The sequence below is a fragment of the Oncorhynchus nerka genome, linkage group LG25, assembly GCF_034236695.1.
Source record: "Oncorhynchus nerka isolate Pitt River linkage group LG25, Oner_Uvic_2.0, whole genome shotgun sequence".
Lineage (NCBI taxonomy): Eukaryota > Metazoa > Chordata > Actinopteri > Salmoniformes > Salmonidae > Oncorhynchus > Oncorhynchus nerka.
The window spans coordinates 48,441,171-48,466,792 of record NC_088420.1 but is presented as its reverse complement, the minus strand read 5'-3'; the positions used below and the strand labels follow the sequence as shown (position 1 = coordinate 48,466,792).

The following is a 25,622-nucleotide window of genomic DNA, read 5'->3' as shown; positions in this document are numbered from 1 at the left end:
AACGTGCACAGGGGGGCTCATGACCCAGTTAGGGAAATCCTGCCATAATTCACTGCAAACTAGCTTATCAACAACAATTTGTGCAATCACATTCACATCGAGCATTTCTTGTCCAGGCTCGTTCCAAATCTCTCGTGGATGCCCGCTTAGCGTAATTTGTATCCTCCTCCTCATAGAAACCACATCGCTTCCCTTGGCAAAATGGTCCCCTCTCGACGGTTGCCTTAGTAACAGAGCGCACTTCCTATTTTTCCGCTTTGACGCGGGTGAAGGATGGCGCAGGTTTTGTCTCGAGTTGAATCCATTGAGGGAGACGATTCTCTCTCTATTTCAACATTTTTAAACCCAGCAGAACATTTACAGACTTGACAACGTATTCGTTCATGTCGCAAAGATGCGTCTTAGGAGGGATACTATTACATAATGCACTTCGAAATATCTTGAGTGTCCAAGTGAGTACTGTAATTAGCCTGTCAAGGATGCCTTGTCCATATTATGCGAAATGTTTTTGACCCAGATGTAACACTTATGTACCTGTTGCTAACCGTTTACTGGCAAGAAACTAAATGTCTGAAAATATGTTTTGTTTATTCCAAACTGTACACTTATTTCTTCTAGTGAATTATCTTGATTGGCTACTGAACTGGCTGCTAGGTTGATTACATAATGCAGGGTATTAGTAGGCTGGCATTAGCAAGTGAGCTGTTTTGTTGTTGCTCTACCTATGCATATGGTGTCAGGTGGTTATAGGGGGGAGGCATTATGATCATCAGGGAGAAACATTCTGTTGTGTTCATATCACTGTGTGCATATTTCTCTAATGTAGCCCTAACTGCCCATGTACTGTAGGTGCCAGGTGTGTCCTGCTAAGGAGCAACCAGTGGATGCAGCAAAGAGTGCCGCTCAGTCAGAGCGCGACTTTGCATCACCCAACGTTGAACCAGAGCCCCAGGAAGAGCTAGAGTCACAGAGGGCCTCTCCATCCCCTCCTCTCAGCCCAGAACCAGATCCAGTCAAGAGAGCAGAGCCTGAACCTAAACCAAAGGCCCAGGATGCCAAAGTAGCACCTGAACCGGTGACCCAACAACCACAGAAAGCAGAGGGGGCAGAGGACGGAACTGCACCTGACACCACTACCAAGGTAAAGTCACAGCAATGGTTTCTCCTGAGGCCTGTGGTACCTGTCAGTAAATGCTATTCCCTGCTGTTGTTCAGTCACTCATGGCTGTTCCTGTTCCTCATTTCTGCTTACTGTCTCTGCAGGAGGAGGGGGAGACTGCAGAGGAGGGTGGCTGTGGTGGTAAGTATTTGTTCATTATAATATGGTTGTGTTTATGTTTGTAAGGGAATATTGTAATTTAATGTGTTTCTTGGTTTGAAAGTTGCTAGTCCCATGATGGACCTGAACAATCCATTATCTGCGGAGAATACATGTGACCACCACATGTGTGCGTGCTGCGTGCATGCCGGCATTCATTATCTCTTACAGTGTAGGGATGAATATTTTCCCGAAACTCTACCAAGCTTCAATACCGGGAATAATTCATATTTATCCAGAGCGTCCCGGGAATTACAGCAAAGTGCCTATTTAAAGTGTTTAAAACCAATATATGGTCACTATGCCAGGGTTCTCCCGAAATAAGAGAGGCGCAGTGGCACTTTTTTGGCTTGGCTGCGCCACTCTGTAAAGATTTCAGAGTAAATTAAACTGATATTTAGTAATGATAGAGTAACTATCTTTGACCAAAATTGCTAGATAACCTCCTTCAACGATTGAGATATCTCCTATAATTGGCAAAATCGAGTTGATGATTATACAGATAGCAGATCAGCTCATGGATAACGGGGAGATGAAGAGTGTAAACTGTTTAAATATCATTATACAACAGGTGGGTCTAATCCTGAATGCTGATTGGTTAAAAGTGCATTCCAGACGGTGTCTATTCCACAGTTACCATTAGCTAAATCTATGAGTTAAAATGCCCATTTACTCTGTTCCATCTGACTGCGCAATCCACTGTCTCATCAGGCAAGGAAGTCATAAACTTGATCTCCACTATAAAAAGCATCGAGACATTATCTCACATTTATTTTCGACTAACATTTCGTTTTCAACAGAGGAGATTTGTATAAACCTTGCTGTCAGTCTCTCTGATATTTGCGACATCGTTTCAATATTCAAAGTGGATCTCCAACTGTCCGATAGTAATGAACAAGTAGGGGTCGGGAGTCGGGGCGCGAGAGAGAGGCGGGCGAAATCATGAATAAGCGTATACAAAGAAATGTCAATTGAAAAAAAGTAGTTCAAAAAAACAGATAAAACAACACCTTACCGCACAAAGGGGACTGTGAAGAGACACAGACATTTTATATATCTTGAATTGAAATGTGCACTGTACTATGTATTAGACCTAGATATTGTGTCTATGTACTGATATGTATATTTCTTTCCACGCAAAACCCACCATTGGTGTGTGTGTCAAAGACCTCTATTTTCATAACCATCTGACCATGGTCAGCTGACATGAAAGTAGAGCTCTTTGTCCACGCACACCAGTGGTGGGTTTTGCGTCGAAAGAAAGATGCATATGCAGAAAATAACCTTTGATGTTATGGAGCTATTTCGCTTCCACTGGTCCTGGCGCCCTTGTTAAAGTCAAGTTTACCCAGTAACAGGACATTTTAGACAAACATCTGGTTGCCAGTTTTTGTATTATTTATTTTTTAAATATAAATAAGGGTGACAATAATTATGGGCCTGACTGTTTATATATATTTTTTGAGGAGGGGGTCGGGGGCCCCCTAGCGGCCGGGCCCTAAGTGACCGCTTATGTGGATTTTTCCCAGAGCCGGCCCTAATTAGGATGAGTGTTGTCTAGTGCTGCCTGACTGACGGTATTGTGCTCTCCTCCCAGTCCCTGCCAGCTGTGATGCAGTAAAGAGCTGTCTCATGCGTGTTCCCCACGCGCCTGCGTGCCTCGACAGCTTCAACAACCTGCTGAAAGAGCACAACATCACCCCTCCTAAACTTCCCCCCATGCCCCAGCTCCCCACCAATCTCTCCCAGTTCACCTCCCAGGTCACGAAGCTAGTGCCCTCTCTCCCCCCAGAACTCGCCCAAGAGCTCTCCCAGTACACTCGGCCATTCACCCAAATGTCCCAGCGTGTTTCCCAACTGCCACAACAGATCTCTCAACTGCCCCAAATGATGTCCCAACTGCCCCAGCAGCTCCAAGTTCAAATAACTCAGGAGTTACCCGGTCTACCCACCAACCTAACCCAGCAGTTATCGAACTTACCCCAAACCCTGGCCAATATCCCCAGCCAGATATACAACATACCACAGCGAGCGGGACAATCCTACGCCAACGTGCAGAACCGCCTGAACAGCCTTATGCCTCAGGATGCCTAAGCAGCAGCAGAATCTTGACCTGGAGATGGACCACCTGATCCGCCAGGTCCCCCTCCACCACCGCCCCCCGACCCGCACCCCCTCCCCGTCCTCCCCCAATAGTACCCTGGAGATGCCCAACGTGCCCTCCTACCCCCAACTGCCCCCCATTAGCCTGTCCAGGCAGCTGTCAGGGCTTTCCAACCCCGCCTTCCACATCGAGGACGACCCCACGTCCGCTCGGTCCTCAGGTGATTCAGCGACAGCCCACAGACGTCCCGCTCTGGCATGCTGCCACGTTCAGTGCTGTGCCGTGCTTAGATCTGCTGGGCTATGTTGTGTTGTCGTCCGTTGTTGACACTAGCACTGCATTCGTTGTTGTTGTTGTTTGGATCCTGTGGTTCCAGGAAGGTCTTGCTTTAAATGGTCTACTCTGTTTGTTCTTTGTGTGTTTTGTTTTGTTTTTGTTCTTATAGATTAGCTTCAGCTGTCTGTTTTGTGATAGGTAATGTTTGTTTTGTGATAGGTAATGTCTGTTCTGTTTTGTGATAGGCAATGTCTGTTTTGTGATAGGTAATGTCTGTTTTGTGATAGGTAAGCCTTCAAGTGGCACTTGAACAACAGAGGAAGAGTCAGAGTATAGGCCACTTATAGTGTCCTGTTTAGTGTCTAGCATGTGTTTACCACAGTACAAAAGCCTCATTACTAGCTGTGTTCCACTTCCCCATAACATCCCTGGAGAATAGTTGAGTCAAATGAGTGTGTTCCTGTTTCTTCCTCAGCGAGCTCCAGGCTCAGTGTGCACCCTGCTGTCAACGTGGAGGACGTGGATTCAGGCGGAGGGGGGCACCGTCGACACATTCGCCAAATCCTCACCCCCCAGGACCCCAACCTCAAGACCCTGACCGTACCCAGAGTGTCCAAAGCCAGCCGCCAGAGGTGAGCCCACACTCCCAAATGAAATTGCTTCCACTTGGAATAAGGGTATTGTAAAGCAACTAAACACATAACCGCAGTCTAAGTAATGTATAATACTATACTAGTTCTACTACCATTGAATTGATTTATTTCCCAATCTATAATTATATGTTCTAAATGTAGGTTTTCTTTTTCTCTCCTATATTGCTTTGGCCAAAACAGCAAAGTTGCCGATAAAGAGTAAGAACGGAGCATGAATACATTATAGTCGATCTTAGACCAGGGTTTTCCAACTGGCGGCCTGCGGGTGGTTTTATTTGGCCCCCCAAGTTTTCTGAGCAAATCTGAGCAAATTATGTTTTAGTCAAATATTATGTCTGTTCGGACCTCTTGTGTCCAATTTGTATACTACGTTCCGTCCCCCCGACCATCCGCTCAAGGAAAAAACGTCCCGCGGCTGAATCTAGTTGATGCTCCCTGTCTTAGACTGTATTTCAAAAGTGCCGTGTTCTCTGTTTTGTTTGTGGATAGCCCCATCCACATCGTGTGTAGTGTCTCTTTACCTCTCCTTCTACTGGCTGTGTCTCTCAATAGCATGTTCACCTGCTTTTGCAGTTCTTCGTTCGGCTGCTCTGCTTTGTATTGCGTTGCGCTGTTCTGTTCTGTCTCATGTTGTGATGTGTTCTCTTCCGTGTTTCTGTTGTCTGCTATGGCTGTCAGTCATGTCAGTACTAATAGTCAATCAACAGATGAGGAGTATCTTGCACTGCATCTTCAGTGCGGCATCTGGTCGTCTGTCCTGTGACTCACTATACGAATGCTTTTGGTGATTGTTTGTGATTAGGATTCTCTCCCTCTTCTACCTCATTCTGTTTCTCGGATTTGCTTCATCCTCCTCGCTTCCCCAACCATTGGAGTTATTCCACAATCAAACGCACACACACTCACGCACACTCTCACACTCCTCTGTCCCTGTTGATGGAACCATGGGCTGACCTAGTGAGTAGAATCCCAGGAAGATGCAGTCATTGTCACGTCAAGGATCCATCCATCCGTTTGTCCAATCATCAACAATTCCCCCAGACTGCATCACGCCACTCCTTCACCCCATCCTAACCTGAGTGCCTCTCTGTATAGTTTTTATAATTGTTTACTGTATACTCAAAAGAGCTGATGCTCGAGGTAGTTCAGGGCCTCATTCAGGGTACATGCATGTTAAACCAACATAATGTTATCATGTTCGACCATGTTCCACATACTGTATTTCCCTTCCTGTGTAGACTGTAATGCCCATGGCAAGGCCAAGACTGCAGGGAACACTGATAACAGGGCAGGGTCCAAATGAGAGCAGCCTTGGTCTTTCCTCTCCATCTGTCTCTGGATCAGTTCTGTGCGTAGTTTCCTATTGTGCCTCAGTGTTGTTCCCTGCCTCCCCTCCACAGAAAGAACCTGCACTCTCAGAGTGAGGATGATGATGAAGAGGAGACTGAGACCGCAGTGAGGGCGTGGCCTAGCCAGTCCAGCATCCTCAGTGGAGACGATGGGTGAATAGTGATACCTCCACATTTCCACTGTTAGCTAGCTACATGTGTCTCCTGCACAAAATGTGTTGGCCAGTGGGCGTCGACAATGTGGTCAGAATGACCTTTCTCATAGCATCAGTGAATGTTTTTAGAAAGGTCGTATTGACTGAAATTCTGACACTTAGAAGTGTGTGGGAGACATTTTTTCAGTTTATCGGTGCTTTTATTCACACCAACATAAGAAGAGTCCGTGTGGGACTGTGGGTTGTTCATATTTACTTCAGAAGGACAGTGATGTGTGATGTCAGGCAAAGTGTTTGGGACAGGTGTGTGTGTGTGTGTGTGCGTGTGCGTGCGCGCGTGCGTGTGTGTGCGTGTGCATTAATTAACCCATGGATGTTTTGTGTTTGAAGGCTAAAGGAGCGGCCTGCGTCGTCCGCTAGCCAGGCCAGCTACGTGGTGAACGAGCGCCTACAGGAGCTGGTCAAGATGTTTAAGGAGAGGACCGAGAGGGCCAAAGAGAAACTCATAGACCCAGATGACTCTGATGATGACAGTCCCACTGCCTGTGTGTAACACGTTTACACTCTGGTCATGTGCTCAACATACACAACACCTGCAACACATAGACAGATACAGTTACAAACACACATGGGTTACGAACAATGAGCCTGTTTAACAATACTACCAATAGGGGGCACTAATGTCAAAAGAGACCGTAATACTCCCAAAGCAAATGGGCATTTCGAAAAAGTAATTCACTCCATGGCTAATAAAAGACAGTTGTTGTGAAGGGTTACAATAGCTTTTATTTCCAAGTGTTAACACACAGCCACACACAGCACAGCTCGGGCCCTCCGGTCACACACAGGTGAGCCGCATCAGGAATTACTTCTGCAAATACTTCCTTTTTTTCCACTTCCCCAGAGTCAGACGAACTCATGGATACCATTTTTATGTCTCCGGGTGCAGTTTGAAGGAAGTTGAAGGTAGCATATCGTTAGCTTAGTGTAATTGCTGGAAGTCTCCAGGAACTACTAACCAGCTCCTCTCAAAAGCAGGGAAATATACCTTCTAACTACACCAAAGCTGGGTGGTTGGTCATTTAAAGCCTTACAAAGCTACACATGGTAATCTATATTTTATCAATTCGTTAATTTTACTGATAATCCTAAAGAACGAGATTCTCCACTTCCTCATTCTGTCCCGTTGTCGCATAGAGATGTATAGAGATCGTAACGTTTTGTCTATCTCAATGGCCGTGCTCTCACGGACGCCATAATGAGACAGATACAACGTTACGATCTCTATACATCTCTGTGTCAACTGAACAGAGTGAGGAAGGGGATAAAATATACATTACCATGTATAGTTTTGTAAGACTATAAATGACCAACCACCCAGCTTTGGTGTAGTTAGAAGGTATATTTCCCTGCTTTTGTGAGGAGCTGGTTAGTTGTTCCTGGAGATTTCCAGCAATTACACTAAGCTAACGATATGCTACTTTTAACTTCAAGTATCCCTTTAACCTGACCTTTCATCTCTGACCTGTGACTCTCTTCTCTGTCTCACCTGCAGCCCCTGCGAGAGCTCCAACACCTCCTCCTGCGCCTCCAGAGGAGCCGGAGGAGGAAGCACAACCAGCCTCCCCTGAGAGGGAGATGGAGGAGCAGCAACCCCAGTCTAGACTGTGTTGCAAGGTGACACCTCCTCGCTGGATCAGAGCCCTGCTTCAGTACCGCTTCCCCTCTAGCATCGACCCCTTCACCAGTGAGCTCCCCTTCCGCCGAGCATACACTACCTCCTCTTCTACTCCTTTAACCCTCCTCTCTCATCCTCCTGCTTTCCTCCTCCCTGCTCATAATCTTGTAGTCAACCCTCTTCATCTCCTCCCTTTTCGACTCCAATTCTATTGCCATTTCCTGTGTAGACTTCCTTTTATCAGAATGTTAGTTTGGCTCCACCAAGTGGTTAATGGGTTGATCTTTCAGTGACCTAAATTGCTGATCCTGTCATTCAGTACCAGTCAAAGGTTTTAGAACTCCTACTCATTCAAGTTTTTTTTCTTCTATTTTCTACATTGTAGAATAATAGTGAAGACATCAAAACTAGGAAATAACACATATGGAATCATGTAGCAACCCAAAAAGTGTTGAACAAATCAAAATATATTTTATATTTGAGATTCTTCCAAGTAGCCACCCTTTGCCTTGATGACAGCTTTGCACACTATTGGCATTCTTTCAACCAATTGCTTTTCCAACAGTCTTGAAGGAGTTCCCGCATATGCTGAGCACTTGTTGGTTGCCTTTTCTTCACTCTGCGGTCCAACTCATCCCAAACCATCCCAGTTGGTTTGAGGTCGGGTGATTGTGAAGGCCAGGTTATCTGATGCAGCACTCCATCACTATCCTTATTGGTCAAATAGCCCTTACACAGCCTGGAGGTGTGTTTTGGGTCATTGTCGTGTTGAAAAACAAATTATATTCCCACTAAGCGCAAACCAGATGGGATGGCATATCGCTGCAGAATGCTGTGGTAGCCATGCTGGTTAAGTGTGTCTTGAATTCTAAATAACTCACCAACAGTGTCACCAGCAAAGCACCCCCACACCATCACACCTCCTCCATGATTCAAGGTGGGAACCACACATGCAGAGATCATCTGTTCACCTACTCTGCATCTCACAATGACACGGCGGTTGGAACCAAAAATCTCAAATATGGACTCCTCAGAACAAAGGACAGATTTCCACTGGTCTAATGTCCATTGCTGTGTTTCTTGGCCCAAGCAAGTCTCTTCTTCTTATTGGTGTCCTTTAGTAGTGGTTTCTTTGAAGAAATTCGACCATGGAGGCCTGATTCATGCAGTCTCTTCTGAACAGTTGATGTTGAGATGTGTCTGTTACTTGAACTCTGTGAAGCATTTATTTGGGCTGCAATTTCTGAAGCTGGTAACTCTAATGAAGTTATCTTCTGCAGCAGACGTAACTCTGGGTCTTCCTTTCCTGTGGCGGTCCTCATGATAGCCAGTTTCATCATATCAATTGGTGGTTTTTGCAACTGCACTTGAAGAAATGTTAAAAGTTCTAGAAACGTTCTGGATTGACTGACCTTCATGTCTTAAAGTAATGATGGACTGTCATTTTTCTTTGTTTATTTGAGCTGTTCTTGCCATAATATGGACTTGGTCTTTTACCAAATAAGGCTATCTTCTGTATACCACCCCTACCTTGTCACAACACAGCTGATTGGCTCAAATGTATTAAGAAGGAAATAAATTCCACAAATTTTCTTTGAACAAGGCACACCTGTTAATTGAAATGCCTTCCAGGTGACTACCTCGTGAAGCTGGTTGAGAGAATGCCAAGTGTGTGCAAAGCTGTCATCCAGGCAAAGAATGGCTACTTTGAAGAATCTCAAATAGAAAATACATTTAGATTTGTTTAACATTTTTTTGGTTACTACATGATTCCATATGTAATATTTCATAGTTTTGGTGTCTTCACTATTATTCTACAATGTATAAAATTGTAAAAATAAAGAAAAACCCTTCAATGAGTAGGTGTCCAAACCTTCGACTGGTACTGTACCTGCTCTTTCTTTTGAAGTGTGGGGATGGTGCTTAGGGGACTTCAGCCTTTGCTGGGGGGGTGACACTGCTTCTCTCTCTCTAGATCTGGTCTATGTGCTGTGGCTATTTTTCGTCACCTTGGCGTGGAACTGGAACGTGTGGCTGATCCCGATGCGCTGGGCCTTCCCCTACCAGACCCCTAGTAACATCTACCTGTGGCTGCTAGCCGACTACCTGTGTGACCTCATCTACATCCTGGATATCATGGTCTTCCAGCCCCGCCTGCAGTTTGTCCGCGGTGGCGACATAGTGGTGATTCAGCCAGCTTAAGGCCACATATAACTGCAGTTGTTAAATGGCACCATGTTGACAGTTTCCATGGAGACCATGTTGCCAGACGAGAGTTTATGTCTCAAATAGATTTTCCAGATACAACACACAGAAATCAAAAGCATTGATGCATGTGTTTTTCTTTGTTTTACATTGCAGTTTGACAAAAAGGACATGCGAAAGAATTACATGAAAACTTTCCGGTTCAAGGTAGATCTTCAGCTGAAAATGTTACAGAATTCACTACTGAACAGCTTTGAATGAGAGGCTGTTTTTTCAAGCGATGTAATGAGGTGTCCGTTTATTTTCTGAGCATATCTGTGTTGACTGCGTTTCCCTGGGTTCCAGATGGATGTCATCAGTCTTGTGCCACTGGAGTTGTTCTATTTTAAAACTGGGATCAACCCACTCCTCCGCTTCCCACGGCTACTAAAGGCAAGGCTCACCTGCCACCTGTGTGGTCCACCTGGGTAGACCGTGTCGTATATAATCGTGTTATTCACACTGCGATGAAAATATGTAATCTTTATGAATTCTCCAGGTAATGTCTTTTTTCGAGTTCAACGACCGTCTTGAGGCCATCCTGACCAAAGCCTACGTTTACAGGTGAGCACAGTCAACGTGAGGTTTTGATCTGTATCGCCATGCTCAGATCACAATGAATAGGATTATAAGGACAGGGGGGAGGGACCTGATACTAGATAAGCACTCCTGTTAGTGTGAAATACATTTAGAATGCAGGCCCTGGTCTTTCTGAGAGAAGTGAGGGGCAGCTCAGTATGTATAACCCAGTCTCTTTCCTTCTGTCTTGTTTGATTAGAGTGATCCGGACCACCAGCTACCTGCTGTACTGCCTCCACTGTAACGCCTGTCTGTTCTACTGGATTTCTGCGTATGAAGGTCTGGGCTCCACGAAGTGGGTCTATGATGGAAAGGGCAACAGGTGTGTGGAATCCCCTTCGTTAAACCTCACATCTTTACACTATCATCGTTTAATTGTCACTGTAATCCTGTTTTTTTTCTTTTTCTCAGTTACATCCGCTGCTACTACTTTGCTGTGAAGACTCTGATCACCATTGGTGGACTGCCGGAGCCCACAACGCTCTTTGAAATCATCTTTCAGCTCATCAACTACTTTGTTGGAGTGTTTGCCTTTTCCATCATGATAGGACAGGTTGGTTATCACATTATCAATACATGTGTTTGAGAGTGCATTATGTAAAATATGAGAGTGTTTATGGATGAAATATCTAGATGTTATGATATTTGCTATTTAATAAAACTACTACTTGTTATCTAGCTCTGAATCCTTATTTGACCATTTGTGCTATTATAAGCTGATTAAACTGTTGTCAATGGCTGTTGTGATTGGTGTCGACTCCTGATTGGACAATGACCGTCTCTTGCAGATGAGAGATGTGGTTGGTGCAGCCACTTCCGGACAAACGTACTACAGAGCATGCATGGACAACACTGTCAAATACATGGCCTCCTACCGTATCCCCAAAGACGTGCAAAACCGGGTCAAAACCTGGTACAACTACACCTGGCAGTCCCAGGGCATGCTGGGTAGGGACATGTTACTTTTCAGTGGGTTGTGTTGCATTGCTTTGTCTTGTGTTGTGTTGACTCTGTTATTGTCTCTATGCAGATGAACAGGAGCTTCTGGTCCAGCTCCCAGACAAGATGAGGCTGGACATCGCTGTGGATGTCAACTATGACATTGTCAGTAAAGTCTCTCTCTTCCAGGTGCGTAAGTCTTAGGGCCTCTTCAGGCTGTCTCAGACCACAGAAGATTTAAAGATCTTTATCTCTCTATATTTCTCGATCAACGCTTTCTTCTCCCTTTCAGGGTTGCGACAGACAGATGATCTTTGACATGTTAAAGAGTCTGAGGTCTGTCGTTTACCTCCCGGGGGACTATGTCTGCAAAAAGGTAAAGGCTAAAGCTAGATCCACCTCTCTAGCGAGTCTCTTTTTCAATGTGTTTACTGTCTGTATGCACTCTGCTCCTTGTTCTTTGTGTAAGGCAAACTGTAAAGAACAGGAGATCTGTCCAGTTGTCTGACTGCCCCTCTGTGTTTCAGGGCGAGGTTGGACGGGAGATGTACATCATCAAGGCCGGGGAGGTGCAGGTGGTGGGCGGGCCAGACGGAAAGACCGTGTTTGTCACACTGAAGTCGGGGTCAGTGTTTGGGGAAATCAGGTGAGCATCCTGATGTCAAGTCTGACGTGTGCTCTTTATTTCGCTGAAGCAAGCGCACACATTTATCCAGGAAAAAGTACTTTTCCCTCCTTAAATGTTTTCTCTTTGGGTTGAAAGCTTGCTTGCAGTGGGTGGAGGAAACAGGAGAACAGCCAACGTAGTGGCTCATGGCTTCGCCAACCTGTTCATCCTGGACAAGAAGGACCTCAATGAGATTTTAGTGCATTACCCCGAGTCTCAGAAGCTGCTCCGCAAGAAGGCCAGGTGAGAGAGAGGAAAAAGTGACTAAAACCTACTTTATTTATTTATGGGAATCCACTGATATTATGGCTGCCTCGAAGTTCATCATTTTTAGAATATAATGTAGTACACTATAAGAATTAGATTTCTTTTGCATTAATTGTAACTTATTTTGTACATAATGTTTCTTCCACCGTCTCTTATGACCGAAAAGAGCTTCTAGATATCAGGACAGTGATGACTCACCTCGTACTGGTCGAAGATTTTTTCTTTAACGAGTCGGAAGGGGAAGATTTACTCCAGACACCCGACAAGGCCCTCATCCCCGTTATTGGCAGGAGAAAGAGACCGAGATATTGGGGATGTTGGTCGGGGTGCCTTGTAAGGATGCGACGGCGAGTGGGTAATCTGCCTATACCATCAGTCCTATTAGCTAACGTACAATCATTGGATAACAAAATAGACGAGCTACGATCACGAATATCCTACCAACGGGACATTACAAACAGTAATAACTTATGATTCACCGAAACGTGGCTGAACGACGACATGAATAACATACAGCTGGCAGGGTTTACGCTGCATCGGCAGATAGAACAGCCACCTCCGGTAAGACAAGGGGTGGCGGTCTGTGTATATTTGTAAACAACAGCTGGTGCACAAAATCTAATATTAAGGAAGTCTTGAGGTTTGCTCGCCTGAGGTAGAGTATCTCATAAAAAGCTGTAGACCACACTATTTACCAAGAGTTTTCATCCATATTTTTTAAAGCTGTCTATTTACCACCACAAACCGATGCTGGCACTAAAACCACACTCAATGAGTTGTATAAGACCATAAGCAAACAGGAAAATGCTCATCCTGAGGCAGCGCTCCTAGTAGCCGGGGACTTTAATGCAGGGAAACTTAAATCCATTTGACCTCATTTCTATCAGCATTTTAAAATGTACAACCAGAGGGAAAAAAACTCTAGACCACATTTACTCCACACACAAAGACACGCACAAAGCTCTCCCTCGCCCTCTACATTTGGCAAATCTGATCATAATTATATCCTCCTGGGACTATGGTGGTCTGCTTGAAACATGTTGGTAATACAGGCTCAGTCAGGGACAGGTTGAAAATGCCAGTGAAGACACTTGCCAGTTGGTCAGGGCATGCTCGGAGTACACTCTAACCCGGAAGCTTACAAGAAATCCTGCTATGCCCTCCGACGAACCATCAAACAGGCAAAGTGTCAATACAGGACTAAGATTAAATCGTACTACACCGGCTATGACGCTCGTCGGATGTGGCAGGGCTTGCAAACTATTGCAGACTTCAAAGAGAAGCAGTGCCGCGAGCTGCCCAGTGACAAGAGCCTACCAGGCGAGCTAAATTACCTCTCTGCTTGCTTCGAGGCAAGCAACACTGAAGCATGCATGAGAGCATCAGCTGTTCCGGACGACTGTGTGATCACGCTCTCCGTAGCCGATGTGAGTAAGACCTTTAAACAAGCCAACATTCACAAGGACGCAGGGCCAGACGGATTACCAGGACGTGTACTCCGAGCATGCCCTGACCAACTGGCAAGTGTCTTCACTGGCATTTTCAACCTGTCCCTGACTGAGTCTGTATTAACAACATGTTTCAAGCAGAACACATTGGTCCCTGTGCCCAAGAATACTAAGGTAACCTGCCTAAATGACTACCGACTCGTAGCAATCACGTCTGTAACCATGAAGTGCTTTGAAAGGCTGGTCATGGCTCACATCAACACCATTATCCCAGAAACCCTAGACCCACTCCAATTTGCATACCGCCCCAACAAATTCACAGATGATGCAATCTCTATTGCACTCCACACTGCCCTTTCCCACCTGGACAAAAGGAACACCTACGTGAGAATGCTATTCATTGACTACAGCTCAGCATTCAACACCATAGTGCCCTCGAAACTCATTACTAAGCTAAGGACCCTGGGACTAAAAAACCTCCCTCTGGAACTGGATCCTGGACTTCCTGACGGGCCGCCCCCAGGTGGTAAGGGTAGGTAACAACACACTGATCCTCAACACGGGGGCCCCTCAGGGGTGCGTGCTCAGTCCCCTCCTGTACTCCCTGTTCACTCATGACTGCATGGCCAGTCACGACTCCAACACCATCATTAAGTTTGCCGACAACACAACAGTGATCACCGGCAACGATGAGATAGCCTATAGGGAGGAGGTCAGAGCCCTGGCCGTGTGGTGCCAGAATAACAACCTCTCCCTCAATGTGATTAGACAAAGGAGATGATTGTGGACTACAGGAAAAGGTGGACCGAGCACCCCCCTATTCTCATCGACGGGGCTGCAATGGAGCAGGTTGAGAGCTTCAAGTTCCTTGGTATCCACATCACCAACAATCTATCATGGTCCAAGCACACCAAGACAGTCGTGAAGAAGGCACGACAAAGCCTATTCCCCCTCAGGAGACTGAAAAGATTTGGCATGGGTACTCAGATCCTCAAAAGCTGCACTATCGAGAGCATGGTTGCATCACTGCCTGGTATGACAACTGCTCGACCTCTGACCGCAAGGCACTACAGAGGATAGTGCGTACGGCCTAGTACATCACTGGGGCCAAGCTTCCTGCCATCCAGGACCTCTATACCAGGCGGTGTCAGAGGAAGTCCCTAAAAATTGTCAAAGACTCCAGCCACCCTAGTCATAGACTGTTCTCTCTGCTACCGCATGGCAAGTGGTACCGGAGCGCCAAGTCTAGGTCCAAAAGGCTTCTTAACATCTTCTCCCCCCGAGTCAAAATACTCCGGAACAGCTAATCAAATGGCTACCCAGACTATTTTTTACTTAACACAAATTTTCCTAAAACTGCATTATTCGTTAAGGGCTTGTAGGTAACCATTTCACTGTAAGGTCTACACTTGTTTTATTCGGCGCATATGACAAATACAATTTGATTTGATTGATTTGATTCGTTTGATGTTTCTGGCTACAGGAATATGCTGACAAAAGACAAGAAGCCGAAGGAGCCTCCGAAGGAGCCGGCCCAGGTGATCCCTCCTCGGACAGAGACACCCAAGCTACTCAAAGCTGCTCTGGAGATGGCTCATCAGAAAACAGGCCTCAAAAGGACCCTTGCAAAGATTAAGGAGAACACCAACATATCCAGTATTTCGCTACAGGTATGGTATTCACTGTACAAAAACACACACATTGTCTATACACACACAATCTACACACACACACACTGAATGAGCTAACCTCTCCGTTTCCCCACAGCCCTCAATGTCCTCCTCCCTGACCCCCCTGTCCCCAGTCACTCCAGTCTCCAGTCTGGACCCAGAGCGCAAGTCTAGCATCATGTCCCCAACCTCAGACAGCTCCACGTGGCTCCGCCCCGCCTCCCATTGTCACAGAGGTGAGACGCTGTCCAAGGAGCAGGACAACGTGGCGGAAGAAGAGGCAGGAGAGAGTGGGAAGAGGAAAGAAAAGAGAAAGCCATGAGTTGTCTCCAAAAGCTTTAAGAGGCAGTCTTCATGTGGAGAAATGGATGCAGTTGTTTATCCCTCTGTACTCTATTGCAGAGAGGAAGACCAGAGAGAAGAGCCATGGGTCCTAAAGATCATCCAATTATGTCTCAGGAGTCACAGTCACAGTTCCTGTTCCGTTATACCTATAGACTCTTCTTCTTTTTTTTTTACCTCACTGACTGTCTTATCCCCTTGACACTTATGTATAGGGCCTAGGCTACCTAATTCCACAGGGATGACGAAACGGGTGCTAAACTGATGTCTTCGACATTGCACTATATGTTTGTGTTTACAATCCCAGGGGTAAATGTACCAATCAGAAATAATTGACACATACCATCTCATTACGGAGATAACAAAGAGGTCACACAGGGTAGAGCTGTATGTGTGTGTGTGTGTGTGTGTGTGTTGGTGAGGGGAGGTGTCTCTCCAGGTCTTCTGTTATGTCTGCTTTCGGAAACAAATTCCTTCTCTTAAACCCTAGTTTTGTTAATTTCCTATTTATTCAGCAAGGGGAGGATTGTGATTGGGAAATACTATAAAGATGTTGGAATGTGAGGAAAGATTTTGCTGATGTTTATAAGAAATGTTTACGTTTTGTAAAGATGACCAGTTGTTTATAGAGTTTTGTTCAATGGAATATGTTATTTTTGCCTTATTTTTCATGGCCCTTGAGGTAGTGTTTAGTGTTTCTGGGGTGAATGGGTCAAATATGTAAATGTTGAAAAGTGTACAGGCCTAGATTTAAAAAATGTAAACAAATGTCAACATGTAAATCTAAATATTGTTTTGTATGTGCACAGGTAGCAGTGCAGCTAATTATTTAATCGAGACTGGTATGCTGTCAGTTCACCATGCCAGACAATCAAACATTTACTTTTAAGCAGGGTAGCTAATAATTTCATCAGGGCTGGTATGATGCCAGTTCACCATGCCAGACAATCAAAGATTTACTTTAGAGCCAACAGCTATAGCGAACAAATTCATTTGGAATTTAGCTGAACAAATTATGACAACGGTTACAACAGCTTTTGACATGAGGGGTATGTTTAAAATGACTGTTTATCTTATTTTTTTTATTACTAACTTGACAGATCAGAAGAAGACTCATGTCCACAATCTATACATGTACATTACATGTTTTTAAGTTTGATATTACGATATTATTGTTTCATACTGTTAATCAAATGCTGTTTCATAAGTTCTTGGCTTGTAAATACATTGTAAATGGAAAACTAAAGGGTGTGTATATTCCATTAGTTTTCACAGGGAAATTCTTAGACCCTTGCGTGTTAGTTTTTCAGAAATCAATGCAAGGTTTTACATAATTATATAGATCCTATATTCCCACTTGGAATTACATAGGGTCTAAAAACCAGCTACCGAAACTGCCAGACAATCTGTAGATTGAATGTGAATATTGTTATCGTGTTGGTTGACTACGTTTTTTGTGTGTGTTTAAATGGTATGTATGGTGTAGGTCAGTGGTTCCCAACCTCTTTTGGTTATTGTACCACCAACTGAATTTTGCTCTGCCTGGAGTGCCCCATGTGCATTTTTACCAGTAGGTCTATGGTCTCATGAATCTTCTCAAGTACCCCCTGTGGATAGGCCCAGTACCCCCAGAGGTCTTAGTACTGCTCATTGGGAACCACTGGTGTAGGTGACAAAAGCTGGCAGCATTCAACACATGCTGAGAAAAATTGCATTTGTGACTCACCACGCAGCAAATCTGAATGCGTTGATATCACCATGATGAATGTTTGATGTTTTTGTGGATTATTTTCCAAATAAATCCTTATGCGATTAAAAATGAATCCCTGTCGTCTTTGTGTGGTTGTGTGATATTACTGGTGATATGAAGCTTGAGAAATAGATATAGATTTACAATGGAAAATGGACACGCCACAGTAACATAACTCACGAACGAATCAGTTTTAATTTATACATCTGTTTAGCTTGATCTCTACAATTAGCAGCTGAGTAAAACTGCACAGGGATGCGAGTCTGAAAATGACGCAGAAAATAAAATAATAAAGAAGCTAGCTAACAACTACCTCTTCCTGAAAGCCCCTTTGTGTCTTGGGCTCTATTTCACTTTCTTAGAGGAACAGGACTATTTAAGATAATTTAATGTAGGTGTCAAATGGTCAAGTATGCGCTGGGAAAAGTGTAGTATGTCAGTGACCAGGAGTGGTCTTATTTTGAATAATTGTGTTTATGACGAACAGAGGAAGATTGCAGTGAGCCTCAAAAGAATCCGGACAACAGAAGTTTTGTTTTGAACTTCGGAGTAGAGCACCAGTCAAAAGAGTCATCTCAGGGGTGACAACGAATGTTCATGTTGACTCCCTGAAGAGAATTCCTGGTGTGATTGGTACCCGGCATCTGACCCGTTGGGTGAATGGAGAAAAATAAATTATTTCAATCCTGTTGTTTTTTGATGAAGAGCAAATACATACGCGTGTGAAGCTTGTTTTTTTTCTTCCGGATACGCTGTAAGAGCTTTCGTTCCCATACCATTGCAGTGTAAGAATTGTAAAGGATTTCGCCATGTTTCAAGTGTGTGCAGACGGACAGAGTATAATTGAAGGACGGTGTGTAGAAGGAGGAGGGATGAAGAAGATTGAGGTAGCAAAAGTTAGCGAGATAAATCGAATCTCCTATGCGGAGGCGATTAAAATAATTGAGAAAACAAGTGATGGTAGTGGACGCACCGCAGCCTGTGGTAAATGTTTGATGCCAGGCAAAATATACCCTGTGTGTTAAAAAGGTGGATTTTGTGGCATTCGTTGCCACAGTTCTAAACTGTTACACACACGTTTCAAAGAAATTATCGTGGCTGCGGTAGAAAAGTTTTGGGGATTTAAGGATTTTACATCTGAAGACTTGCTTGGGGTACTGGCGCCGGAAGACCCGCCCTCCCAGGTTCCCCTTGAGCCTGTAGGGATCAGATGTTTTTTTTGTGTGTGTTTTTTTTTACAGAAAAGTTGTTCATTTATTGTGTTGTAGTTTTTGTATTTCGTTACATTTTTGGGGAATCCTGTTTCAATCCCGCACAGTAGGTGGCAGAATGCACATTCAATTGTGCGATTGCCAATCTTCCATAAAAGAAGAATAATCCTACCCCGATCCCTAAGAAGAAGCTCCTGGTTTTAGTGTTACGTCAGAGGGTTTGTTTTGATCTGCAGTCAGCTGAGGGACCATCTGTGGCGCTGGCAAAGTGAAGAGGGTGATGACATCTTCGTGCTCTAAATTAAATAACTGTTGAAGTGAGAATTGAAATGCATCAAAAGAGCTCAACTTGGCGAACCAGGTCTGATTGCGACGTGAATGAATGAATGAAACTAGCACGATTGAAGATCGCTAGCTAATGTAATGATTAACTAAACTAGCCCGAGAGGACGCTAGCTAGCTGGAGAGCTACCGTTCACGTTAGTTAGCTGACAGCACTTGATGTCGTAGCTAGCTCATCAGCGAACATCGGAATTGAAAATGCTTGACAGATATTGACATGATCAATATAATGGACTATACACTCCATCTTGTAATCCAAGGATGTGACTGGGGATGTGAGAAATAATCATGGAAACGCCTGAGTTACCTCTTGAGGTAAGACTAGCAAATAGGCTAGTAGCCTGCTTCATAAAATAACAGTTGGTGTCACTGTGGTTGTCAATGCATTGGGTGTCCTGACTAGCACGGTTGCGTCAACAACTTGATATGTTACTACCAGCACAATAGATGTTAACTAACTAGCTAGCAAGTTATAATGCACTGATTTTTTTTATTTAAATGGCACACCTTATTTGATCAATTTCCTTATGCATGGCACTATGATAGAACTGTTGTAAAAGACCTGGTGGTCCAATCAACTTTCTGTCTAGATCGTCACCTACATCCTAAGTTTCCTCAAAGCATCAGACAGGAAGGAAGCCTCTCTGGTGTGCTGGAGCTGGTATGATGCGAGCCAAGACCTCCAATTTCAGGTACTACTCTATTACACAATTTACCCTTAATCTCACAAATTTCATCAATCTCACTAACAACCTAATCCTAACTTTGACTCCATTTTCCAGAGGAATGACACCTTCAAGTTCCCAGCCTCTATCTCCTCCCTGGATCTGATCCGGGGCCTGAGTAGGCGTTCCCGCTGCAGCCTGGTCATAAGCCATCTGGATGGGTCCAGTATGTCCCGGGCTGTGCTTCAGGAGATAGGGCTCCATCTAGGCCCTCGGCTGGAGAGCCTGGCCCTGCCAGGAAGCAGCGTGACCGAGTCTTCCCTCCTGGCCCTGCTGCCCCACCTGACCGCCCTGCGCAGGCTTGACCTCCGTGGCCTGGACAGCCTCTTCATGTCTGGAGCCTTCCTGTCCAAAGAAGAGCACCGCCAGCAGGTCAGACAGACCCTGTAGGCTGGAGATGATGATGAGTATTCCTTTTCTAATATTTTTTTTTATTGTATTTTTACACATGCCAGTTTAAAAAAAATGTTTGTCCTTTTCCTAGGTGGGGGTAGCTTTAGCAGGTCTTGAGGAGCTGGATCTCTCTGACCTGCGCTATCTATCAGATCTCACTTTCAACCGACTCACAGGCTGCACTCTCAGACTTCGCCGTCTCTCCCTGGCCGGCTGCCACATCGCCTTTGAGTTTGACCCGTACCGTGGCTGCCCCGTGGGGCCTGACTCCTCTGCCCTGCTCTCCCTACGTAACCTCCGCAGGCTGCTGCAGGAGCAGGCCTCCACCGTGAGGGGGCTGGACCTGAGCAGAACTAGCATCACCCCAGAGTCGCTGCGCTCCGTGGCCCAGGTAGGGGGCCTGTCTCTAGAGGAGCTGCGTCTGCGGGGCTGCAAGGAGCTGACCGACTACTCTGTGGAGGTGCTCTGCAAGCACCAGCCTGGCCTCCGGATCCTGGACCTCAGCGCCTGTACAGAGCTCACCAGCCGGGCTGTACTGGCTGTGGCCCTGAGCCTGAAGGGCCTCCGGTTCCTCTCTCTGTCCCGGGACTGGAGGATGACGGATAAAGGGCTGGCCGACCTGATGATGCTGCCGGAGCTGAGGAACCTGGATCTGTCTGAGTGCCTGCATGTCAGTGGGGCTGAGATAGTGAAAGGGCTCTCTGCCCTGGAGCCCAGGGCACGGTTGGAGACACTCAGCTTCAAGAGCTGCACCTATATCAGGGTCAGTGTGTGTGCTGCTCTCTCCCTCACATTACTATGACTTTACCAGAGCTGTTTTACCTGACTCTTTCAGGATTTCTCTTTTATAGAATGAAATGTTTATCAGGACATCATCCCTTATGTTCCTTTGTTTCCCATCTCTCTCCCAGGATCTGGCTGTGTTCTCTCTGGCTCGGCTGCTGGGCTCCAGTTTGCGGGAGCTGGACCTCACCTCCTGCGTCTACCTCACAGACCTGAGCGTGCGTGCTATCGCCACCTACCTGCCCGGGCTGGTGGTGCTACGACTGGGCTGGTGCAAGGAGATCACAGACTGGGGCCTGCTGGGCATGGTGGAGCTCACCAAGGAGTGTGAGCCCAGCAAGGAAATGGTGAGAGAGGGCTGGGTAGGGAAAAGTCTAGATGTCTCGGGAATAGGATATAAGCAGACTAGCTGGTCTTGACTTCGCTTATATTCATGTTACCACCACTGTAGCTTACTACGACCGTGCGCCCCTGACCTTCAACCTCTCACCCTGGCTTTGTAGGAGGACAAGGGGCCCAGCTTCACCCGTACTTTTGGAAATATGGGTTTCTTCCGGCCTCCCAGCATGCCCTTCCAGGAGAAGCCCCGGCTGGTGACGGACGAGGACCTGGGGGTGTTCAAGGAACAGGACGGGTCCTCACTGCTGGCCCTCAGGAGCCTCCAGGAGCTCGACCTGTCTGCCTGCTCCAAACTCACTGACAGCAGCATCACACAGGTTGGTCTACCATGAGAATATACAGGCTATGGTTAGGGCAAGGAGTTTTAGGTTATTTATCAGGGCCCTTAGCTTTTCCTGGTCCGGTTCGGAAACACTCCATTAAAGGAACATAAAATATATATTTAAAAAAAAACGTAATATTCATCATCTCCAGCACCAACCCAACATCAACATATGTGGAAATGACGCTCTTCTCTGTTTTGTAGCAACATCATCGGTGTGCGTTGTGTGAATTTTATTTTGTTTATTTTTCATATAAACCATTTTGAGTAGGCATTGCCTACTAATTGTTTGATGCCGTCTTTGGAAATACTTAGCTTCCTCTTATCTCCCCCCCCCCCCCTACAAAACATAGAAATGTGCCATTTTCACATGATGATGGAGTGGTACTAGATATGATGAATATGAAGTTTAACAATTTCCCTATAAGTTAACCGGGCAATTGTTGTGAGCAGGTGCTGCGTTATCCAGACCTCCAGCGCCTCTCTCTCTCCATGCTGCCTGAGATCAGTGATGACAGCCTGGCGTCGGTGGCCTACCACTGCCGCAGCCTCACCAGCCTGGCACTCAGCCACTGCCCCCAGATCAGTGACCAGGGTATCGCCCGCGCCGCCCCCTACCTCGCCAGGCTGCAGCACCTCTATCTGTCCTGCTGCGACGCAGTCACAGATAGGTGAGAGACACACACACACACAGAACCCCAGAGAGACAGACTGTGTTATCTGTGTATCAGTGTTTGACAGCAGTGAACTCGTGCTCCCACAGGTCTCTCTCCATGCTCGTCCAACACTGTAAGAGATTGCGGACGCTGGACATCTCCATGTGTAAAGACATCTCCATAACAACAGTGGACCTCCTCCAATCCCAGCTGCCCTTCCTAGAGAATGTCCACTGCCGCTTTGTGGGCGGAGCTGACCTGACCCTCACACTCTGATAGGGTTCTGACTAGGTGGAATACAACTACGACTAGAAGGTACTTTTTCGTACCAGGTTAGGAGAATGATGTTAAGGTTAGCTAAAATGTTCTCCTAACCTGCTACGAAAAGTAACTTCTGGTCGGAGCTCTACTCAATTTAGTCACAACCGTCTGATACGTTGAATGTCCCCAACAACAAAAAATGATCCAGAAACGTTCTGCTTGACTCACAATTCAGTACCTGCTCTTATTATCCAGAGTTTATTTGTATTAGATCCAGTAATTCTTAGTTCTAACCCCTGTAAACCCTAATATGGGGTGTATGTATTACTCGGTAAGGACCCATATGGCCAGTGTCTTAGACTCAAATTAAGTCTTTGATGAATTAAAAATCATTCTCATTGGAGAATCTGCAAATGTCCATCTAGTCTAGGACCAAGATTAATGGGAGTCTGAGAAACCGGCCCTTAAAGTCCTCCTTCGGTGTATGCCAGGGGTGGGCAACTGTCGGAATGCAGGCCCACACAAAAAATAAGAATTGTCAGGTATACTGTTGAACACAGGTTGGTTAGTGGTACCTTAATTGGGGAGGACAGGCATCTAACACATGGTTTCCAGGCGTTTGATGCCATTCCATTTGCAGCGTTCCAGCCATTATTATGAGCCGTTCTCCCCTCGGCAGCATCCACTGCTGTTGAGTTAGAATAATAGAATACACAAGGTGCAATTTCAAAATGTGGTTGTGCATCAGTCACTCAATTAGTTCATGTCAGCATTTAAAAAAAAAATTAATTGGTTAGTCTATGGATGTGACTGTGGACCCTCAAATTATTTTTATTTTTTTGTGGCCTCCCACCCCCATCGCTGGTGTAAACTGTGCGATATAAGGTCACTGTTAATCTCGAGGTTTGTTTGATTAGAATGTGTCTGGTTTATGGAGCTGAGGGACCAAATCAGTAGATGCTGCACAAACCTTTAACTGGCCTAGAAGATGTGCTCGGATTTAAAAAGCACCCTGTAGTTGATCTCAGAACCAGATCTCGTCATGTTGTTCATTCTTAAATGGCCACACTAAGAAATATTGATATGTATTCATCACTTTTGTTTAGCTGGCTTAATGTAATTTTGTATTAAACTTAATTTAACACTGCCACTGAAGGAAGCAAAATTGTTACGTTTCTTTAAAAATGTAAGATATAGTTTCAATAAATGTATGCTTATCTCTTGCTTAGAATCATGAGTACAATAGGCTTGTTTCTTCCTAGGATTCCGCCAGACCATAAACCAAGCTAGACAAGGACAATTTGTATAAATCATATTTATTCGTGTCAACCTTGATCTTTGTAAAGCATGTTAGGGGTTACCATGGAGATTAGGTGGTAACATGAACAGACATGCAATGAATAGCAAAATCACCTCAAACTCCAGCTCAATTTATGATTGTTAGCTGGCTACAAAAACCTATTATTATTCATTGGCCGATGAGATTTGGAATATGAAAAGTTGAAGGGTCATCATACTGACAGGACTTGTTTACTGTTGTACAGTATGAGGTCAAATTTATCTGTCAGGATCATTCAGTCATGGAAATAAAGTACCCTAAAATAACATCAATATTGAACTAATATTCATTTGTTATGGCCTGACATTCATAATGCACCTATAATAATTGCCTTTGACAAACTCTGGAGCAAAAAAACTTTACCAGGACAACAATTAATAGCAGCGATACATACTGTGTGACACACAACAGTTATCTGTACCTTCGCTACGTCATCTGTTAAATGTACCATAAAAGCAATATGTCAGTTGGCTGCACCGTTGATCAAGTTCTTTGCGCAATAAAACCCTGTTGCCTAAGAGAACCGTTTGAACAACAGCCATCAAACCTAAACGACCTTCCATAAAAAGTACAAAAGATCAATCCATCATCAAAACCAGTCCATGGGAAGCTCTCTGAGGTATTCTATTTAAAGTGCTCCTCGTGAGCCAATGGAACTCATTCAAATACTATCTGCACACACTTAAAAATAGAATTTAATATATTATAAATAGGGATTTGAATAGGCTTGGAGCCAGAGTATGTTTTCTTGTTTCTTCAACTCATTAAAGTACCATTTTAGAACAGGGAGTAGGGATTCTGTTTGAGTAGGTCGGTAAGTACAATGTCAGAAATCAAAGGGATTCTCTCTCCGAGCCATATACAGTATATACCCACAAATATGTATTTGGCTCTGTTCTGTCTCAGTCCTTGGGTTGAGTACCTTCAGAAGGGATGTCATGCATCCTGCCTCACAAAGCTTTCAGTTTAAAGAAAATCACACCCGAGAAAAGTAGAAAAACAAACATGGATATGGCAAAAATGAAAAATGAACTCTCCGCCTAAAGACAATGTACAGAGGAGCGTGGAGGACTGGAGCCATGGAGCGGAGGACTGAAGTAAACCTAAAGCCTTCCCGCTGCAGCCTGGTCATAAGCCATCTGGATCGATCCAACAACAGAAAACACTCTCACTGTACAGTTACAATACACTTGACCACTCCTATAGAACCCAAGGAATAGTCTTCAGCCTCGATTCCGCTCATATAAGATGAAACCTTAGCCTACGCATTAGATTTGTCAATCCAGTCCTCCATGTCCACTCCTGCTGTGTAGACGTCTACAGGCTTGGTCGTTACTAGGGTGCATTTAATGACATGAAACATTCCGAACGTTGCAAATAGAAATATAATGAATAGAGCTGAAACATTTGCCTATTTTACAGACGACAAGACCATATCTGTTCTAATTCATACATTTCTAGCTGAGCATTCTGTAACGTTACATCCTCCTGAACAGGCCCCAGGTCTACTCCTCTGCCCTGCCATGGACTACTGCTCAGCCTGGCTGAAGTCATAGCAGAAGTTGAAGTTGCTGGGGGGTTTGGGCACCGGCGGGGCACTGTCTGGGATGGGCACGTTCTCCAGATCCAGGAGGCGGAGCTTGATCTCCATGGAGAGCAGGGTCTCCAGCTCGCTCCTCATGCACTCACTGCTCATGTCCCGTCCCAGGAGCACGCTCAGTCCATCCGTCCACAGGCAGAACTGAGAGTGAC

At 45.2% G+C, this 25,622-nt stretch overlaps 3 protein-coding genes across 6 annotated transcripts in view; 2 read left to right on the top strand and 1 right to left on the bottom strand.

Moving 5' to 3' along the window:
* Positions 1 to 17,503, top strand: part of LOC115109609 (cyclic nucleotide-gated cation channel beta-1-like) — a 28,022-nt gene extending 10,519 nt beyond the window's left edge. For 3 of the 4 annotated variants that reach the window (XM_029634716.2, XM_029634719.2, XM_029634720.2), the window contains 20 exons: positions 850 to 1,141; positions 1,264 to 1,300; positions 4,174 to 4,330; positions 4,532 to 4,549; positions 5,752 to 5,853; positions 6,246 to 6,400; positions 7,411 to 7,602; positions 9,509 to 9,717; positions 9,895 to 9,945; positions 10,084 to 10,170; positions 10,277 to 10,341; positions 10,556 to 10,678; positions 10,768 to 10,909; positions 11,145 to 11,304; positions 11,387 to 11,484; positions 11,588 to 11,671; positions 11,823 to 11,941; positions 12,059 to 12,205; positions 15,161 to 15,347; positions 15,445 to 17,503. In XM_029634716.2, the coding sequence (XP_029490576.1) occupies positions 850 to 1,141; positions 1,264 to 1,300; positions 4,174 to 4,330; positions 4,532 to 4,549; positions 5,752 to 5,853; positions 6,246 to 6,400; positions 7,411 to 7,602; positions 9,509 to 9,717; positions 9,895 to 9,945; positions 10,084 to 10,170; positions 10,277 to 10,341; positions 10,556 to 10,678; positions 10,768 to 10,909; positions 11,145 to 11,304; positions 11,387 to 11,484; positions 11,588 to 11,671; positions 11,823 to 11,941; positions 12,059 to 12,205; positions 15,161 to 15,347; positions 15,445 to 15,669 (2,650 nt within the window). In that variant the 3' untranslated portion in view covers positions 15,670 to 17,503. The remainder of the gene's footprint in view (positions 1 to 849; positions 1,142 to 1,263; positions 1,301 to 4,173; positions 4,331 to 4,531; positions 4,550 to 5,751; positions 5,854 to 6,245; positions 6,401 to 7,410; positions 7,603 to 9,508; positions 9,718 to 9,894; positions 9,946 to 10,083; positions 10,171 to 10,276; positions 10,342 to 10,555; positions 10,679 to 10,767; positions 10,910 to 11,144; positions 11,305 to 11,386; positions 11,485 to 11,587; positions 11,672 to 11,822; positions 11,942 to 12,058; positions 12,206 to 15,160; positions 15,348 to 15,444) is intronic. The other variant, XM_029634717.2, reaches the window with a different exon arrangement.
* Positions 17,504 to 17,789: 286 nt separating this feature from the next.
* fbxl9 (F-box and leucine rich repeat protein) lies at positions 17,790 to 23,681 on the top strand. Its single transcript, XM_029634715.2, has 8 exons — positions 17,790 to 19,307; positions 19,583 to 19,684; positions 19,775 to 20,089; positions 20,202 to 20,873; positions 21,022 to 21,240; positions 21,397 to 21,609; positions 22,068 to 22,285; positions 22,378 to 23,681. The coding sequence occupies exons 1-8, from the start codon at positions 19,281 to 19,283 to the stop codon at positions 22,544 to 22,546; spliced, it is 1,935 nt and encodes a 644-aa protein (XP_029490575.1). The 5' UTR covers positions 17,790 to 19,280; the 3' UTR covers positions 22,547 to 23,681.
* Positions 23,682 to 23,831: 150 nt separating this feature from the next.
* The window catches only part of LOC115109607 (engulfment and cell motility protein 3-like), a 34,969-nt gene continuing 33,178 nt past the window's right edge, over positions 23,832 to 25,622 (bottom strand). The window contains exon 21 of the mRNA XM_029634711.2: positions 23,832 to 25,611. Within this exon, the coding sequence (XP_029490571.1) occupies positions 25,399 to 25,611 (213 nt within the window). The 3' untranslated portion in view covers positions 23,832 to 25,398. The remainder of the gene's footprint in view (positions 25,612 to 25,622) is intronic.

Bases quoted from the DNA above. Each gene is read 5' to 3' on its own strand.
- fbxl9 (XM_029634715.2), top strand. From the start codon at position 19,281: ATGGAAACGCCTGAGTTACCTCTTGAG. The intron at 19,308-19,582 runs GTAAGACTAGCA...CTTTCTGTCTAG, and splicing joins CGCCTGAGTTACCTCTTGAG to ATCGTCACCTACATCCTAAG. The intron at 21,610-22,067 runs GTTGGTCTACCA...TGTTGTGAGCAG, and splicing joins CTGACAGCAGCATCACACAG to GTGCTGCGTTATCCAGACCT.